General features: G+C 27.6%; 1 protein-coding gene across 1 annotated transcript in view; it reads right to left on the bottom strand.

The window, feature by feature from the left end:
• LOC101241003 (uncharacterized) overlaps positions 1 to 19,281 on the bottom strand; it is a 94,907-nt gene that overhangs the window by 59,929 nt on the left and 15,697 nt on the right. Inside the window, exons 3-7 of the mRNA XM_065820374.1 lie at positions 15,637 to 15,783; positions 15,103 to 15,531; positions 13,892 to 14,132; positions 11,066 to 11,144; positions 10,017 to 10,263 (exon numbers count right to left, since the gene is read on the bottom strand). Of these exons, the coding sequence (XP_065676446.1) occupies positions 10,017 to 10,263; positions 11,066 to 11,144; positions 13,892 to 14,132; positions 15,103 to 15,531; positions 15,637 to 15,783 (1,143 nt within the window). The remainder of the gene's footprint in view (positions 1 to 10,016; positions 10,264 to 11,065; positions 11,145 to 13,891; positions 14,133 to 15,102; positions 15,532 to 15,636; positions 15,784 to 19,281) is intronic.

The following is a 19,281-nucleotide window of genomic DNA, read 5'->3' as shown; positions in this document are numbered from 1 at the left end:
CGCAATTGTTTTAATGTGTAACTGCCAGCAACCTTCACAATGTCCTTTGCAAGGTATGTGTCTTAGTAAAAATATAATTTACGTCTGCATTGTAAAAACATCACTGCAGGATACTGGTTTAAATTATATTGGTATAACAGAGCACACCTTTAAAGATCGCTGGTACAAACATAAAAACTCCTTTCAATACAAAAGTAAAGCTAATGCCACAAAATTTTCTAAATATATCTGGGAAATGAAAAAAAAAGGGGTTTTCAAATCCTATTCTCACGTGGAAGATTATTTACAGGACAGAACCTTTTAAACCTGGGAGAAAATCATGTAACCTTTGTTTAACGGAAAAATATCATATCATTACCTCATCTTTGAAACTATTGAATAAACGAAATGAACTAATATCAAAATGCCACCACAAAAACAAATTTGTTATCTGCAACTTTATCGTCATCTAAGCTAACACTGTGTTGCATTTTTGAATATAAATTTTGCTGTTGTTATGGTTGTTTGTAACGTCTGATGATCGCATAAAGTGTGTAACTCCGAGTAATGTTACAAAATTAATTGTACTTTATTATTCTAATATATATATGTATATATATATATATATATATATATATATATATTATATATATATATATATATATATATATATACATATCAGGCAACCAAAAAAATTTGTGCGGTTTATCCTAATTGCCTATTTCTAAGAAATGTATTAAGAAAACTGGTTGTGGGAGGGGGGGGGGGGATAATTTTGCATATAAATTAAAGTTTGTTTTAAGGAGAATCAATCAGTGTGTTTCATAAGTTTTATTAGTGCCTTTTAAATTTAAAAGTCTTAAGTGGAGTACGGCTGTGTCAGATGCGATAATTTGCGCCTGTTTACTTTATGAGTTCAAACTTGGAACCAAAGCTGCAGAAGCTTATCATAAGATATGCGCTGCTTTTGGGGAAGGTACCATAGCAGAACGGACGGGTCAAAAGTGATTTAAAAAATTTTCTTTTGGAAATGAAAACTATGAAGATGAACCAAGATCTGGAAGACCATCCATCGTAAACAACGAGGATATCAAGCTGGCAATCGACCAGGACTCCAGTCAAACATGTCAGGACCTTGTCTTAAGATTTAATGTGAGTGATGAAACTATTTGTTTACATTTGAACCAACTTGAAAAAATGTTGGAAGTTGAGCAAATGGGTACCAAGCTACAGCGCTTAACCATTTGTTCTTCATTGCTTTCCTGCCACAATTTAGTGCCATTTTTTGACCGGATGTTGACGTGCGATGAAAAATGGATTATGTACTGCAACAAAAAACTAACATATCATTGGCTAGCCAGTAACAATCCAGAATCGATGACTCCTAAACCAAGCATTCACCAACAAAAGGTTTTACTGTGTGTATGGTGGACTACAGCAGGTATTGTTCACTGTGAGTTGCTACCAAGTGGACAAACCATTACTGCTGAGTTATACTCAGCCCAAATGGACAGAGTTTCGATTGCTCTTCACCAAAAACAAGCAGCTTTGGCAAACAGAAAAGGTGTTGTATTCCACCAGGACAACGCCAGACCACACACCGCAAAAATCATGCGGGAAACTCTAGCACGTTTACAATGGGAGATTCTACCTCACCCTCCGTATTCACCAGACCTTGCGCCAAGCGACTATCACCTGTTTTTGGCCCTGGATAATCATATGAGGAATCGACAGTTTCAAAATAGAGAAGATTTCGAAAATGAGTTAATTCAATTTTTTTAGCTACCAAACTCGAGACTTTTATAAAAATGGAATATACCAGCTTGTTTCACGATGGGAGAAAGTTATTCTTGCTGAAGGAGACTATTTTTCAGAATAAACTTTATTAAAACTGTTTTTATGTGTATTTATTTATGGATCTGCAAAACCGAACGAACTTTTTTGGTTGCCTGATATATATATATATATATATATATATATATATATATATATATATATATATATATATATATATATATATATATATATAGGGTAAAGGAAGGTATGTTCGTGATATATGTAATTTCGTGATATTTCGCTCGGCATTTGTAGCGAACATACCTATTAGTCAAAAACATCGAAATTGCGTCAAATGGTACCCCGGGGTACTACTGTCGATTCACAAATAGTCGTTGGGTGCGTGTGATACGTCAATTGTTTACTATCAGTTTGTACATTCTTTAGCATTATTTAACGTGCGTTCAGCACATTTGTTTGGAGTACTTGTCCAACATTTTTATTTCCAGACTTGTGTTTTAAGGAAAGTAAATTATTTTTATTAAATATTAAACTAGAAAAGATGCTTGATTTAATGGTAATGGTAAAACTTTTGTTTTTTTATTAACTTCCTATAACTTATGATTCCTTATCGCAGTTACACATTTTCTTAACGTTTTCACCTCAAATGAATTTACATTTTTAATCATGTTTCTTTTATTAAATATAATGACATTAAAAATTGTTTTAAGCACGATATAACTATATAGTTAAATGATAATAATATCTTTCTCTATACGAATCTGCAAATATTTTTGCAGTAAAGCCTATCACGAAATTACCTAACTGGACTATCTTATGTAGTAAAGCCTAATAAAGTAGTCACTGCTATTGGTAAACGTTATGTTTATAAAAGAACTTATGCTGATCGTGGAGAAACGCATACACTTTTAGGATGTGTATGTGCCAATGGATCATGGATTCCACCTTTAATTATATTCAAAGGCGTTAGATGGAACGATAATCTTAAAGCTGATTGTTTACCAAACTGTATGGTAAAATTATCTCCAAAAGGATGGATTAATAGTGACTTATTTTTGGAATGGTTTAAATTTTTTATTGATTCTATTCCAAGTGAACGACCTGTGATATTATTCATGGATTCACATGCATCACACATTAACATGGATGTTATATTACTTGCAAAAGAAAATGAAATATATTTATTTACATTTCCAGCTCATACTAGTCATTTATTACAACCACTAGATGTAGTAATATACAAGCCACTTAAGTCAAACTGGGCCACTAGCTTAAATGACTTTATGAGGGAAAATCCTGGAGAAAAACCAAATCGGACAACTTTTCATACAATATTGAATCCAGCATTTATTAAAAGCTTTTCTAAAAAAAATATAGAAAATGCATTTAAAAAAAGTGGCATTTGCCCTTTAAATAAAAATGCCATTCCTCCAGAAGCAATAGCTCCATCTCAATTGACAAACAGAGAGATTCAAAGTACAGAAATTCAACCACACAGTAATACTGCTATACAAACATTGTTAACTATTCCATCTGTAGAGCCAACCACACCTAACCCTAATAGGCCAAAAAGGGATTCAAGTGCAAAGTGTCTGACTCCTCCTGATCAACCTATTCCATTAACTTCAAAGGATTCTATTCCTGTATGTTCTAAAAAAAGTAAAAAAAATAAAAATGCTTCAAAAGATGATGATTGGGAGTGCGGTGTTTGTAAAAAAAGTTACAACAGTGATGTAAAAAAAAAAAAAAGGAAAAAAATGGGTGCAGTGTTCCTATTGTTTAGTACCTTATCATGAGAGTTGTCAAACATATGAGGACATTGGTGAAGTATTTATGTGTGATACATGTTGTCAACAAGAATGTGATTTAGAAAAATAAGTTAATCAGATATAAGTATGGTTAATATTATAGTTATTATATTAAGAGTTTTTTGTAGGTCTGTTATTTTATTTTCTAAGCTACCTATGTTAAAAGTATATTTTTTTTATATATAAATATAAAGTAATGAAAGTATTATTATAATTTTGTTAACTTATAAGCCTGACTATATTTATATTTTATGAACTTAAAGTCTGATTGAATAGTTATGAATTCAAAACAAGTGTTGATATTTTTTGTTATATTATACCAGATGTTATACTTAATTAATAAAGAAAAATTTAAATATTATTGTGTATTCACGAAATTACCTAACCACTATCACGAAATTAAATATCATATCACAAAATTACCTAACTTTTCTCAATGACTTTTGAGCTTTTATAAAAACTTATCAAAGGACTTAAAATCCCAAAACTGCATAGATTCTAGTAACTTTACTCTATGTACATCAAACAATTAAAGTAATTAAGTAAAATTACTAAAATTGACTTTGTAATTACACATCTAGTTAATTTATCACGAACATACCTTCCTTTACCCTATATATATACACATATATATATATATACATATATATATATATATATATATATATATATATATATATTTATATATATATATATATATATATATATATATATACCTCTATATATATATATATATATATATATATATATATATTTATATACATATATATATATATATATATATATATATATATATATATATTAGGGTGTCCCAAATAACAACATTTTTGAAAATAATTTGCTCCCACTCCCTGTAGGTTTTCTAATACAAAAACACAAGGTTTAAAATTTTTTTGAATAAAAATTTTTCAAGGGGTCCCTTAAAACCATTGAATATTTAATGGGTCCCTAATATTTTCAAAAAAAAAGTCTTTCAAAAATATGTCAATTTGGTACTCAAATGAAGCGAAATTATTTAAAAATTTCAAAAATAATATATACAGTAAAACAGCTGTTAACAACTGTTCTTGAAAATTATAAAACAGTAAAACAGCCGATTTTTAAAAACCACAGTTTTTCAGAAACTCTAAAAATGATGGTTTTATATTTTCAGCCTTTGTTGCAATAACAGCCATTTCTTTGTTGCAATAACAATCCATCTGAAGATCTGATTACATTAAGGAACTCTTCCCTATATCTAAGATACCCACTTGGACATTTAACAGCCACTATTTTTCAAAAATCTATAATCAACTCCAAAAAAATAATTGTACCCTCGACACTTTCTTGGTCTATTTTAGGATGAGTTTTTAAAGCTGCAACTGTCTCATCATTAAATACTTGTAAACAAGTATTTAGTGATGACTAATAATTGGCTTTTTTCAAGTGTATATAAGTTAACTAAATCTCTCCATTTTGCAATGTAAGTAATTCCATATTATAAAGACTTTTGATTATAGTAATAGTTATTTCTTTGGATAATTTATAACTTTTCCAAAAATATTTCCACTTTGATATAATAAAGCAGCTTTTACATAAATTTTATCTATCAATAAAACACAATTTCCTTTTTTTTCCGCAAGGTTTGATAGCACAAAACTTAAAAAAACTAAATCATCTTGAGAATTTATTTTTGAAGCTATAAGAGTTAAAGTTCGAATACTTGGCAACTGATAATCACAGCACAATTGGTTGTAAGCAAAATAACTTGTTGCAAAATATTTAAAAGTCTTGGCTATTATATCAGGAAAATAAACAGTACAGCCAACATAATGATCTCCCACTACATTTAGATGCTGAAATAATATTTGAGTTTTATGATCCTCATCTTTAACTTTAAGATATCTAAGAGCTTCATTTAAAGCTGACTTTGTATTAAATGAAGTTATTCCTGTTATTCGAAAGAGGCTTAACAGTATATTTTAAACCAAAATGAAATGAAATTATCTATACTCTAGTTTTTTTGTTAAAAAAAGTATATACGATTGGAACTAGTTACATAAAACTATACAGAAAATACTATACAGAAAAAACTATTGTTACAAGCGCATGTATCTAATCTTTTGGTTTGCGGTTGCTTAAAAGAAATTCATTTTCATGACAATATTTGGAAATCAACTCTGTTTTTTTATTTAGTAGCTCTTCAGTATTTTTGTAAAATAAAATTATTAGTTTTTCATATGAACAAAATAAACATCTTTTTGTTGTGTTGTTGTAAGCAGGGGCACTTTTTAGGAAGACCAAGTTAATTCAGGTGTTTCATTAAGTTTTTCCCTAGTTTCCCATATTATATACATTGCATCGACTTCAAAAAATGGAAAAATTTAATCTTAACTACTTGTTGGAAAATATTCCAATACAAAATGAAACTAGCTAAAAACTAAAAACTAATTAAAAAAATAGAAAGCTTTATAAAAAGAGCTGGAAAACATTTTTTTTTTTTTTTTTTTTTTTTTGTTATTTTTTTTTTTGTTTATAAAAAAAAAAATATTTCCACATGAACAAAACCAAAACAAGCACACAAGAAAGTTTTGGTTTAAAAACAAAAAAAAACACTTCGGCAATGCAAAGAATTAGAAAACTTTGAGACAAAACTATTTAATTTAGTGAAATCAATAAAGTTTGAGAAATCCCAAATAATTTAAATTTAAAAAAAATTAATTTAAAAAAAAACTAAAGGAGGTTGTATCAAAAATTAAATCTAATCCCAATTTGTCAACAAAACCAACAAATACCCCCTGAAGATTACTCCAAACTACTAAAAAAAAACATCACAAAAACAAACAAAAAAGCCTTTAAAAAACTAGAAAATTCAATCAACCTCATAGCAAAAAACATAGCAGCTAAACTAAATGTAAACAAACAAGCAAATATAATTGCCAAATCAAAAGCATTTATTACATTAAAAGACCACAAAAACAATTTGATTATCAAAAACCTTGCCACTTATTAAATCCATCAAAAAGTGAACTCAGCATTGTCAGCAAAACATATCCAGATAATAACCAATGGAAAAACACCACTGATTATAATAATAATCAAATGGTTTACAAGCAACAAACAAAACTGTGTATTTATACAACTCGACATCAATAAATTTTAACCATCCATCACAAAAGACATACTAAACAACACTTTAATATTTGCAAGACAACACACTGAAATCAGCAATGAAAAATTAGGGTCATAAATCATTGCAGAAAATCATTATTATTTTTTAAATAATGAAATATGGAAAAAAAAGGCACAATGATTATTTTGGCATCACAATGGGTTGTTTTGGCAGAGCTAAAGTCTGTGAACTGGTGAGTTTATGCATTCTAGACTTACTAAAAATGATATAGGTCTTGACCAAGACAAGAGATTGATGATAGTTTGCAAAAAAACTGCCGCACAGTTGAAGTTATTTTTTTCAAAAATCATAAAAAGTCTCAACAAAAAACTGAATTCAAAAAGCATGACTGAAAATTTCCTTTGTAATTGCAAACAAAAGAAACCTGCCTGCTGACTGCTTAATAAATATTGTAGAGCAACAAATATAATTTACAAATGCATAACATCTTCCCCAAACACACCCAGCAAAGCATACATTGGTTTCTCAGATGGCATTAAAAAAGATATGCAAACCATAAGCAATCATTTACAAATAAAAAACTTTCAAATTCAACCATTTTCTCAAAATATATATGCTGTGTTTTATGTAACTAGTTCCGATGGCATATAATTTTTTTTAACAAAAAAACTTTATTTGTATTTCACCTGATTATTGCAATAGCATGAAACTTAAAGTTGTGAAAATCGCATAGCTTTTTTTCTACTATATATATACATATATATATATATATATATATATATATATATATATATATATATATATATATATATATATATATATATATATATATATATATATTATTCTTTGTTTTCTTCTCCTTTTATCAAAAAAGCCGTATCGATTTAGATAAGCAAAAAAAGTGAGAAAATGCTCACGTAAAGATACTATAGTAGATATACTATAGTTTTTAACTCTAATATTTTTAATTGGAGTGTTAATATGTACTTTTTAAACATTAAACACTTTATTGTTACATCATAATGCTCTAAATTACAAATAATTATAAAATTACAAACTTAAACAACAATTCTACAAGTACAAAAAGCTATAAAAACTTAATATAAATATATATATATATATAATCTACTATATATAAAAAAATTGTTGTGTAGTATTCAGCTTAATTAAAGCATAATATACAATTCTTATGCTTTGTTAGACAAAATAAATTTTAGCTGGGGTTCTCTTTCTTTTTACTAATGTCAAAAAGATCGTGAAGGCACTTGGTTGCTTGTTCTGCACACTGATTTGTTCTGGGAATTTCTTATCTTGATGGTTTCTTATTCCAAAACTTTTTTACTGAATTTAAAGCTTTTTCATGACCCAGCAACATCACTTTAATATCCTTGCAACATCACTACAAGCTGCTACATAGCTTCTGATAACCATCTGCATTGTGCATTTGGTCAGTAAACCAATGGTCGCCCATCTGTAAGAGATGAATCTACAAATGTCGAGTAATGAGTCTCTTCTCTCTGGTAGAAGAATAAATGCAAAAAGAGCTAGTTGTGCTTCGGAATTCCATCTTGTATTAACTTAGGTATTTTATAAAACTTCACTTTAATAATGAAAATAATAAACTGAAATAATGCAGATTCTTCAGATTCAAAAAAGTGGAATACCCGAGTTAAATTAAATAGAAACTTCATATCACACCATCCAGTTGTTTCAGTAATCACTTCTTTACCATTTTTGAAAAATCTTCCAGAGCTGTTCGTAGTTCTTTACAAGTTCTGGGATAAACGGGTATTTGATATTGGGTAACATATTGTTTCCTCCAAGTTCTTAATACATTACTATGCGAAGGACTTGGTTAAGAACATGATGCTGTCAACCAATTAATTGTGGATCTTTCAGTTTCTTTCAAGTAAAACGTCTTTTTAACTGACTGACAACCTCATTCCTAATTCCAGTGTTTACATTGGTAGTGATGGATTTGGTGCATTCTTCTGCTTCTACAAATACTACTGGTAGACAGTGGCAGGATAGTTACATCTTGGTTGCTGAAGGTTTGTGCTGCTGCTGTGAGGATAAACGCAGCTTTTCTGTCGCTGATATTTGTACGATCCAACACTGCTGCAACCTCAGGTGTTAAAACATACTTAGCCACTACTTTTGCACATTTTGGAGTCTTATTGAAGCTGGCCTGTTCTTCTCCAGATCTTGGAATGATTCAGCTTCAGAATTACTGAACAGACCAGCTCTGGACAAAATTGCAGATTCAGCAGCACTGTTCTTTCTTTCTTTTTCTTTGACTTGTGGTTCTACCTCTTTGGACACTCTTTTCGCCTTTCTCTCTTCTTTCTTGGACAAGTCGGTATCCACACCACCCATGGCATATTTCCTTTTAGACTGCTTGTCAATCAAAACAGTTTATCTTCTTCAATTGTAATCAAATTTATGCAATCATGGTGAGAAATATCAAACAACACCTTGATAGACTGCTCAAATTCTGCTTCTCGGGATATTTGCGCAACAACTCTTCTACTTTTATTGCAACAGACGTTCTGGAAACCGTCTGATAAATCATCAAATTTTCGAATGATATTTCTCAGTTCAGTCATTGGTACCCTCGCTTTAGCCCAAATTTCACATAGCTGTTAAATTGCAAATTTAACAGCTACTTTTTGTGATAGTTTTTCATTCTTATGATGGTGAAAATAAACACAGCCTTTGACTGTCAAATGTATCTTGTGGCTCACCAATTAAGAAAACAGTACATATTACAGCCATTTTTATTTTTTAACCTTTATAAAGTAAGCAAATAAACATGGATCAGTATTATTCAGTAATTTTGAAAACAATGTCTAGTACTTTACTTATAAATTGAAAATTTGAGAAACTTATTGTGAAATTATAAATGAGACTAGTGTGTAATTTACATAGAATATTTAATATTTATTATTTATTTCACTGCTTAGGATATTTAATATTTATAGATGTTTTGTGCTATTTTTTTAAATAAGTAAATTTGTTGGAATATATTTGGAAACAATGGTTAATATTAAATAATAGTATTGCATAGCAATAGCAATGCATAAACTCGTAAACCAGTATTCCATACAAACTTCAGGTGCTTTGAGGCAGTACTAAACATAATAGTATCCCAAAAATATTTGACACTTTTGCTACAGTGACATAAAGAAACACAAACAAGTATGAGCACTTGATTAGAAATAACTTTTTTTTTTAGCTATGGTATGTGAACCACCCTAATATGTATATTATATAATATAATATAGTATAATATATAATTAAACTTTATTTTCTAATATAACCTTCATCCATAAAAATGATCCCACTTGCAGATTCTTTAGCTCCTTCTATAATCTTGTGAAGATTGTTACAGGTTTTCTCTCTATCAAACCTTCCTTTTTTGACATTTGTTTCAAATTCTGAATCAAAATTTCTGCCTGAACTATATCGACAACAATAGTATGTACATTTGACGATTGTATCATTTAGTAACATTTTATCCACAATAGCGCGTCCGCAACCAACAAACCTTGTTGATGCCCATAACACCTTAAAAATAATCAAATGAAGTTTCAGTTATAAAACTAAAATTAGAAAAACCTTAAAAAAATAAAATAGAAAAAAATTTAAATACAAATAATAGAATTTATGAAAGGAATCAGAATCAGAATCTTTAAATATATTAACCGGAACCTTTTTTTTAATTTTCTTTATCGAAGTCAACATTAGTGTGAATGGACAAATTAATTTTACTAAATTAATTTTGATAAACACCAAACATATACAGATATATAAGATTAGTGTGAAAGCTACAAAATTCTGAACTTTTTTTGTAATAACATTCTGATAATGTTGTAGAATTGTTTCGCTTTTAAGTAAACTTTTCGCTTTAAGTAATTTTTACAGTAAGCACTTAAAATTTTTTTTGGTGGTGCTAATCTTGTATAAGTGTTTAGACAAATAATTGTGTACAAAAAAATAGTTTCTTCTTCCCTTTTTGTACATCTTATATTATTTTTCTACCTCTAAGTGTGAAAAAGGTTTTTCTTAATTAAATTTTAAAATTTTAATTACTGATGATAATATACAATAGTTTAGTTTTCATAAACCAATCAACACATAACTTTATAGACAACACACACCAACACAAACATTGTTAATAAATAAACAAATTGCTAAAAAAGGCTGATGATGATGGTGATGATGATGATGATGATGATGATGATGATGATGATGATGATGATGATGATGATGATGATGATGATGATGATGATGATGATGATGATGATGATGATGATGATGATGATGATGATTACTTGTTTTTTTTTTATAATTACTATTAATTTAAAACCTGACTAAAATGAAGAACATCTTTGGAATTTGACTCTGTTATTGGGAAATCAACTGAAGAATTGCAAATCTCGCTATACCTAAACAAAATTAATAGAGGAATTAAGAACTGCAGTATTAAAATATATTAAAAAAAAAAAAATTAATTATAAGTAAAATTGTAAAAAAAACTTTAACAATGATCAGTAATGATGATTGTAGAGAAAAAATATTTGGGGAGACATCGGTCCCCCTTTTTTTGGGGAGTTAAGGTTGGGTATAGCCCCTTTTGTGGTGCTACTTGAACCCACAATGTTAAAAGTATATTTCTGCAGTTTTTATTGAATGTCACAAAAACACTACTCAAAGAAAAAACAATTTAAATTCAATTTTAAAAAGACCTCTGTTGTTAACAAAACAATTTAAATGAATTAATACTGCAAATAATGTTAAAGTATAATAAGATCTGGTATTTTGTTGTTGCAGTATACTTTGTATCGGAGTACAAGTACACTAAGTGTCCAGCTCTGCAATTTTAAAAAGACCTTTGTTCTTAAATGGTACCTGGACATTGATATTCTGTTTTTTTCATCATTGTAAAAAAGAATTATTTTTTTGTGGCAAATTCCAGCAATTTTTTGATGGCTCCATCGTAGAAACTATGGCACCAAAAGGTTCTTCCATACTGGCATATACAATGCAACCAGGATATAACTTTTCATCATATTCTACTAGCACATACTTATCAATGTTGAGTTTTACCTTTTCCGTGTTGTCCAGATCTGAACTTTCTCTTATGTTGTCATTGTCAGATACATTTTTATCACTACTACTTTTAATAGCATCATCTATAACCCAATCAGATTGTTCATTTTCACTATCTGATCTGTCATTATTTTTTTCTGTAGTTGGATTTTCAGCATTTTTTTTAATTTTTTCCTCTTTGATTAGCACTGGTTGTTTCTGTAGTTATTCTTAGCGTTTCTATTTGAATGACATCTTCTGACCTTATACTTTTTCCTGCAGGAACATTCAACTTTCTTTTCACATGCTTCGTAGTTGGAAAACCTTGGTCTTGTAAAAAAGTTAAGAAATGATTGATTGACATTCTCATTTAATCTCCTTGGTGAAACAATTATTTGTGGAAAAATTTTTTATTCATTGCGTGGATATATCCTTGTCTTTCTGAAACCAGACATTTTGTTTTCTGCACAATTTCTTTGAATCAATTTATGAAGACGACTTAATAGAGTAGGAAAAGTGTCTTTCTTAAGTGTGTTTGCACATTTTCCAGAACCTGCTTTCCATTCTGATAATATCTTTCTCCACAACATCTTACTAAGCCTGAAAAAAGTCACATCCAGTGGTTGGGTAAGATGTGTTGAATTTGGTGGTAATCCAATAAAGTAAACATCATTGTCTTTACAAACTTTTAAATTATTGAACACGACTACTGAAATTATCGCTTATGACAGTTTTTCATCTAGATTGCTTTTTTAGCCTTCGCAGTAGCAAACTAACAAACCAATCTTCAAATAAATTATTCTTGAAGCACCCACTTTTGGAGCAATTATACCTTGTGCAACGTAGGTCACTCGACCTTGTAGATAACATAAGGAGCCAGCAATTCTCCAGCTGCATTACCACAAAACATAAGCAAAACTGTCAATTTAGAACTATTGATAATTTATTCCAAATATTTTACTCCTTTTTTCAGGACACATTTTTTTTCCAGGGTCATCTGTTAAATTCATCGAAATTCCAAATGTTTTCTACTGAGAAATTTTCTGTTTCATTATCTAGATTATCAAAATATTCTGTGACTGTTTGTTGTATTATAGTAGCCCTGACCCTTTTGAGGTTTCCAGCAAATCTCTTGGATAGCTGAGGATGTCTTTTAATAAAGACTTTTACCTTTTGACACCTGGAAGATTTTCATTGAAATATTGAACATCACCCCCCCAATCGAACTAGATTGGATTTCACAATAATTTTATGATCAAATGAGGTCAGTGGGTAGCCAGAAAATGAAACCTTATTCAAATGATCATAGAATGACTGTTCATCTTTAGACATGAAGAAAAATGGATGTCCTGCAAGTTTCTTTGTGATAGTAAGGTGCCGTCTTCTGCTGGAACAGCTAATTCTAAATTGTTCTTCAGCAAATCATTGACTCATAGCTCCACGTGCAATATTAATATAGACTCGCTCAAAGTTTTGATCGATCGTTGTAAGTTCTAGATCATAATTTTCTTTTATACTTGCAAACCATTTTGGTAGAACCAGTTATGATAGTACGAAGTATACGCAAAATGATGTTTAACAATAGCTTAAACCAATCATTAACATTATTTAGGTATACATTTTATAACCTAACAGATATTAAAAAAACATTGTTAATACAACAGATATTCAACTCATTTTAAATATATTACTACGCTAGTTGTTTAATGTTAATGGAAAGAAATGTTATCAAATAATTTTAATCTTTTTTGGTTATGTCTAAACAGACAAAAGTTTTCCTTGAAATATTTATCATTATTGTAGTTTAATTATTCACCAACTTCATGAATAACAAAAAACTAAATCTTTTATTTAACAATCTTCCTTTCAATTTAATAATATAAATATACAAAAATTTAAAGTAAAAAAATTAAGTCTCATGTTTTTATATTTGTAAATATTTGTAAATGTTTATACATATTTTCTCAGTATTAATTTTTTATTTTTGTTTGTTTTGACTATTGTTTTAATGAAAAGTAATTAATTTCACGTTAAATAAAAGTAATATTAACATATATATTGTTTTCCAAAATAATAACATCTTTTACTTTGATAATAAAATTACCAGTCAGAAATGGATTCTTCTACAGGAGCAATTTCTTTTTGCAAACAGTTGTAGGCTAAATTCTCCCCAATGTCTCCAAGATTTAATGAATGTTGTAAATTTCCTTGCATCGCATTATATTGAGCTTGTTTTTCAGCTTCAGCTGCAAGCTCTGTATTCCATGTTAAAGCAGGTGTTTGGTGCACTTCAACACGTAACTTATTGTGCACTCTTAATGCTACTTGCTGCCATATATCTGGAACTTCAATTATAAAAAAAATATTTAAAGTTATAAGTTATATAGGTTATAACAACTAATTAATATGTAATTAATATCAAATACAAATATAAATATATAATATATATTGTATTCTATAATATATATTGTATTCTAGTCTTTGTTATTTTATAGATTTTCTAGACTTTGAAACTTTGAAAACTTTCTTAACAAACCAAAAGTATAAGCCAACCAGACTTCAGCATTATCACAATAAAAATAAAGAAAGACAATAACTCGTTTGACTAGTAAAAATTTGAAAAGACATCTAAAAAATCTATAAAATAAATAAAGACTATACTCCAAACCTCTTGATGATAAAATATGCAAAGCTGTATAGTTTATATTATCTTTTTATATAATATTTTAAACATCATTTTAAATATATTCTGTCATAAAATTTTTCATATTTTTATAAAGCTAAGACTAATCAGAAAGCTTTATAAAGCTTTCTAATTAGTCCTTGCTATTTTAAAAGCAATCTCTTATTGTATTTACTAAAATTTCAATTTGTGCTACACTTTATTTAAAAAAATTTTATATATGTTTAATTATTTAATAATGATTACATCAACAATTACCTAAAAACTGGTAAACTTGCAGAAGAACCAACTTAAACTAAAATGCACTACATAAAGTATATGCTAAAAAATTAATAACTATGCATACAGCCTGAAACAGTTGCAAAGCACTTATTTGTAAAAGTAAATTAATCTAATACTATAACGTAATATATTTTTATATAATTTTAATATATTTTTAGTTAAATAATGTTTATTTATGAGGTCGGCATTTAAATATATTATAGTTAAATGTAAATTTACTCTAATTAATAAGCTTCTAATAAACATTTTTTTTGATAATATATATTCAATTTTTTTATACATTATCTATAAAAATACATTATAAAATTTTATGTTAAAAAGTTATAAAAAACAAAATAAAAATCACTTACAGATATCAGTATCTTTCTTGATTGGATTTTTAAACAGTGGCATTTGACGAACAGAATTTGGTTCCACTTGGTAAGGTGGTGCAGGTTGTGGATAAAAAGAACTCAAGACCTCTGGAGTTTGTGTGTAAGATAAACTTTGGTAAGGATAGCTAAATGGTACTGTTGGAGCCATAACTTCTGAAAATGAAGGATATGACACAATTGGAGGTTGACCATATGGAATGATAGGAAGAGACCTGGAAAATGGATTCGAAGTAACTGGTTGTACATTTGAAGTAAGCTGACTAGTCAAACTAGAAGGTGATATTACTTTAGTCATTCCAGTATAGGGATCAATGTAAAATTTAGCTGGAACTTTATAGTAAAGTGATCTACGTTCTGGATTACGAGTAATAAACTTTTTACTATTAACATGTTGATAATGTTTACCTAGAAAACATTATCAACAAAAAAATTTACACAGAGAAACTGCTACCAACAATGATCTAAGTAAAGTTGAATATTTTCTTTATTTAAAACAAAATTATTACTTACCCAATGTAGACCTTTTCTTCCTTAGATTTGCTTCTTGAAAGGTTTTGTTGCAATATTCTGCTGTGTTATTTGCTGGACTAACATTTTCAGAGAAATGAATATATCTACCTTTTGAATAAAGGTTTGGAATGGCCTCTTCAATATTTCCTAAAATATTGAAACTTTTATTGTTATTTGTATCTTTTATTATTATTTATATTTTTTATACTAAACAAAATTGTTGTTTACATATAACTCATTTCCGCATAATAAGAAAAAAAATTTCATGGTTTATTATCAACTATATTAAATCTAGAATAATAAATATAATAACTTTATATAAATAATTTAGTTTGTTAAACATGGCACTAAACTAAATTGCCTTCCAATGCTGATAAGGTAATAACAGGCAACATTTTATGTCTTTTATAACCACATAAGCGTTCAACTTTTTAGCAAACATGTTAGTTTAATACTATCACCAACGTTGCTGAAATTAGAATCAACACAAATGTTGCTGGAATTCTTAAAATAAAAAGTTAGCTTAATTTAAACTAACATAAAAAGTTGAACACTTATGTGATCTAATAGACATTCTATATTAGGACATCTCAAAAATGATAAAGTAGTTCATGTACCACTTCTTTATTTTTTTATTTAGGTATACATTTTTTCAATATTGTAAATATATTTCAGGCTGTCAAGATTTTTTTTTTTCATTATTTTAATTTAGTTTTTGTATAGGTCTTTAATTAAATAATTTAATGTGTTTTTAATTAAAACAAGAAATTAACATACAAGAACCATACAAATGAAAAAATGAGGACTTAACAACCTAATATTTGGTATATTTAGTAATAAGTACAGTACATCAAAAAGACCCAAAAAATTTATTAGTTGGTAATAGCTTCGGACAAGGGATCTAGACCTAGAAGACAGTAACCTAGATCTAAACTATTCTATTTTATGCACAATAAAAATTACACCATTGGTTAGAATGCCTAACATGTTGATTATACAACACTATGGTTGATTACTCAATCATTGTGTCATAATGTCAACATATAAGAACATGATGGTTATAACAATCTAGTTATCTTTTTTGAAAAGATAACTAGATTGTTATAACAAGATTTAAAAATATTAATTCAATTAAAAACCATGAGGTAACAATACTTTTATCTCAAGATTTTTTAATTTATTTTCTCTAACAAATGAAGAATTTAAAAAGCAAAATAGTGTCATGTTAAACATCTTTTGTTTCTCATATTTCAGGACTCAGCATGAAACTCATAAATAATGAAAAAGTAAAAAAATCCTAAACGCTGTAAAACTTGCATATTTTAAAATTATTTTAGTGTTATTGTTTTTATAAAAAATAAAAACGATAACACTAAATTGTTTACAAAAATACTTTGGTTGATTGAGAGAATGTTTAATAATGCACCATTTAATTGACCTACACATCTTTTCTATTAATTTTGAGTTAGTAAAACTATTAAGTTGTTACTATGGAAACAATTTTTTTTCAATGCAGCTGAAGTTTCATAAAGTAAACAGTTTCGAGAATTGTAAGTGCTTTTTGAAACATAAAATATGAATAATTCAATCAAAGAAAAACTATAATAATGATAAAAATAAATATTACAAATCATGTAATAAATTGTTAAATAACAATAAAAAAAGTGTAAATATATGTTTATTTCAATTATTTAATATTGTTGACTGTGGAAACTTTAGATGTTTTATCTAAACTTTTGATTGTGAGATTTTGTATTACTATTTATTACCCAATTTATTTGCATTTAAATAAAAATATAACAAGATAATACAGGTAATATTGAAACTTCTCTTATATAACCCACTTAAAAAATGAAGATGAGTAAACCGATCAAATTGAGAATTCCATACTGTAATAATTGTTTTATATAAGAAAAATCTGTCTATAATTATTGCAATTTTAATGTGAAATAAAATACTTTTTGAATAACATCTCATTGAATAGTGAGTAGAAGTGAATGTAAAAAAATCAGAAAAAGATAAGTCGCAAAAGTTGTGTATAATTTTTTAGGCCATCAAATCAACCTTTTAATTTATTCTATAACATTTGAGGGAGTATAAAATTGAGATAATAAATCTTGAAGCATAATTTTGATATCGAATACAACACCTTTTACAGACAACTCTTGTATAATTAATCTGGATCTCTACTATTTGACATATATCTTATCTTATTAAAAGAAAGAGATTCCAACCTGGTGTACACAATTCTAAACTAGATTAAAAATAAACTTTGTGGCTCTTATCAAGTTAAGAATGGTTACTGAAAAGGACCTTAAAAATAAGTAAATTTGCTTTGCAATAAAAGAACAGGGATTAGAAAATTTCATATCCGATAACATAATTGTGCCAACATCTTGATTGACAAACAGATTCAAAAGGGTATCAACTTTTAATGAATACAAATGTACAAGTAAGTCATTCTTTCCTGTTCATTTTAAAGTATTCTAATTTTTACAAGAATATTGTTTGAATATAATTTTTAAAACCTGCACACTGAGATTAAATTATTAGGAAATTTATAATTCAGTTTAACTATTCATACTTATTACATTAACTGTGCAATGTGCAAAAAAATGCTTTTTTGAAATCTATATAAATGATATCAACTATATTTTTGTTATTAACAGTTATAATCACTTGTTATCAACAAACTATTACTTTCTATCAAATTGTTAAACAAACCCTAATCAAAACTCAAGGAGCTAAATTTTCTAAATACCTTTAATTAAACTGTATCCATATTTTTTTATTAAACTCAGGTGAGTACAGAAAGATACAGATGCAAATGCAGTTTTGAGACAAAGTTTTAAATTGGCTGTATTTTTTTAAACAAACTTACATTAAACTATCCAAAAAAAGAACAACTTTCAGTGTTTTCTCTTCAGTAAAAATTAGGTAATGGTCACTCTAAGTATACTTATACTGTTAAATATAATATATATATATATATATATATATATATATATATATATATATATATATATATATATATATATATATATATATATATATATATATATATATACCTTTAGTTACATTTAGTTACGTAATATTTTAAATCTAAATTGGTATATAGTATTTTCTTTTAATTTTACTAAACTTGGAAATACTTGCCATGCAAAATTCAACAAAATAATGGGCCTACATTTCTAAATATGTTAAATTTTATACATAACAACAGTGAGTTTTATATCACATTTTGTCCTTGCAATATATGGTAGAAATTTAAAAGAAAAAAAAAGTTTTGATATTTTCAGATTTTGAGAGTTTAATATTTAAGGAATGTATATTAAAAAAGAGTTCAATTAGTTTAAAATTTATATCCGTAAAAACGTTGAGCCAGAAGATAGCAAAATGAAAAAAAAAAAAGGCATTATTTAACTTTTCTCTTTATATGCATGTAAAATTTATGTATATATTATTTAAATAAATGTGTATATTTATTTTTAAAAAAATTTTAAGAATAACTATCCATACAAATTCTGCATGTAAAAGTTGTGTGGATAATAACTATTCTTGAAAAATTTTTTAAGAATAAATATATACATAAATTCGCGGAAAATTTATACGTCCACATCATTTCCCGGAAACATATAATTTCCG

The sequence above is a fragment of the Hydra vulgaris genome, chromosome 15 (assembly GCF_038396675.1).
Source record: "Hydra vulgaris chromosome 15, alternate assembly HydraT2T_AEP".
Classification (NCBI taxonomy): Eukaryota; Metazoa; Cnidaria; class Hydrozoa; order Anthoathecata; family Hydridae; genus Hydra; species Hydra vulgaris.
Note: the sequence above shows the minus strand (reverse complement) of the source record. Positions and strands in the feature narration are given on the sequence as shown.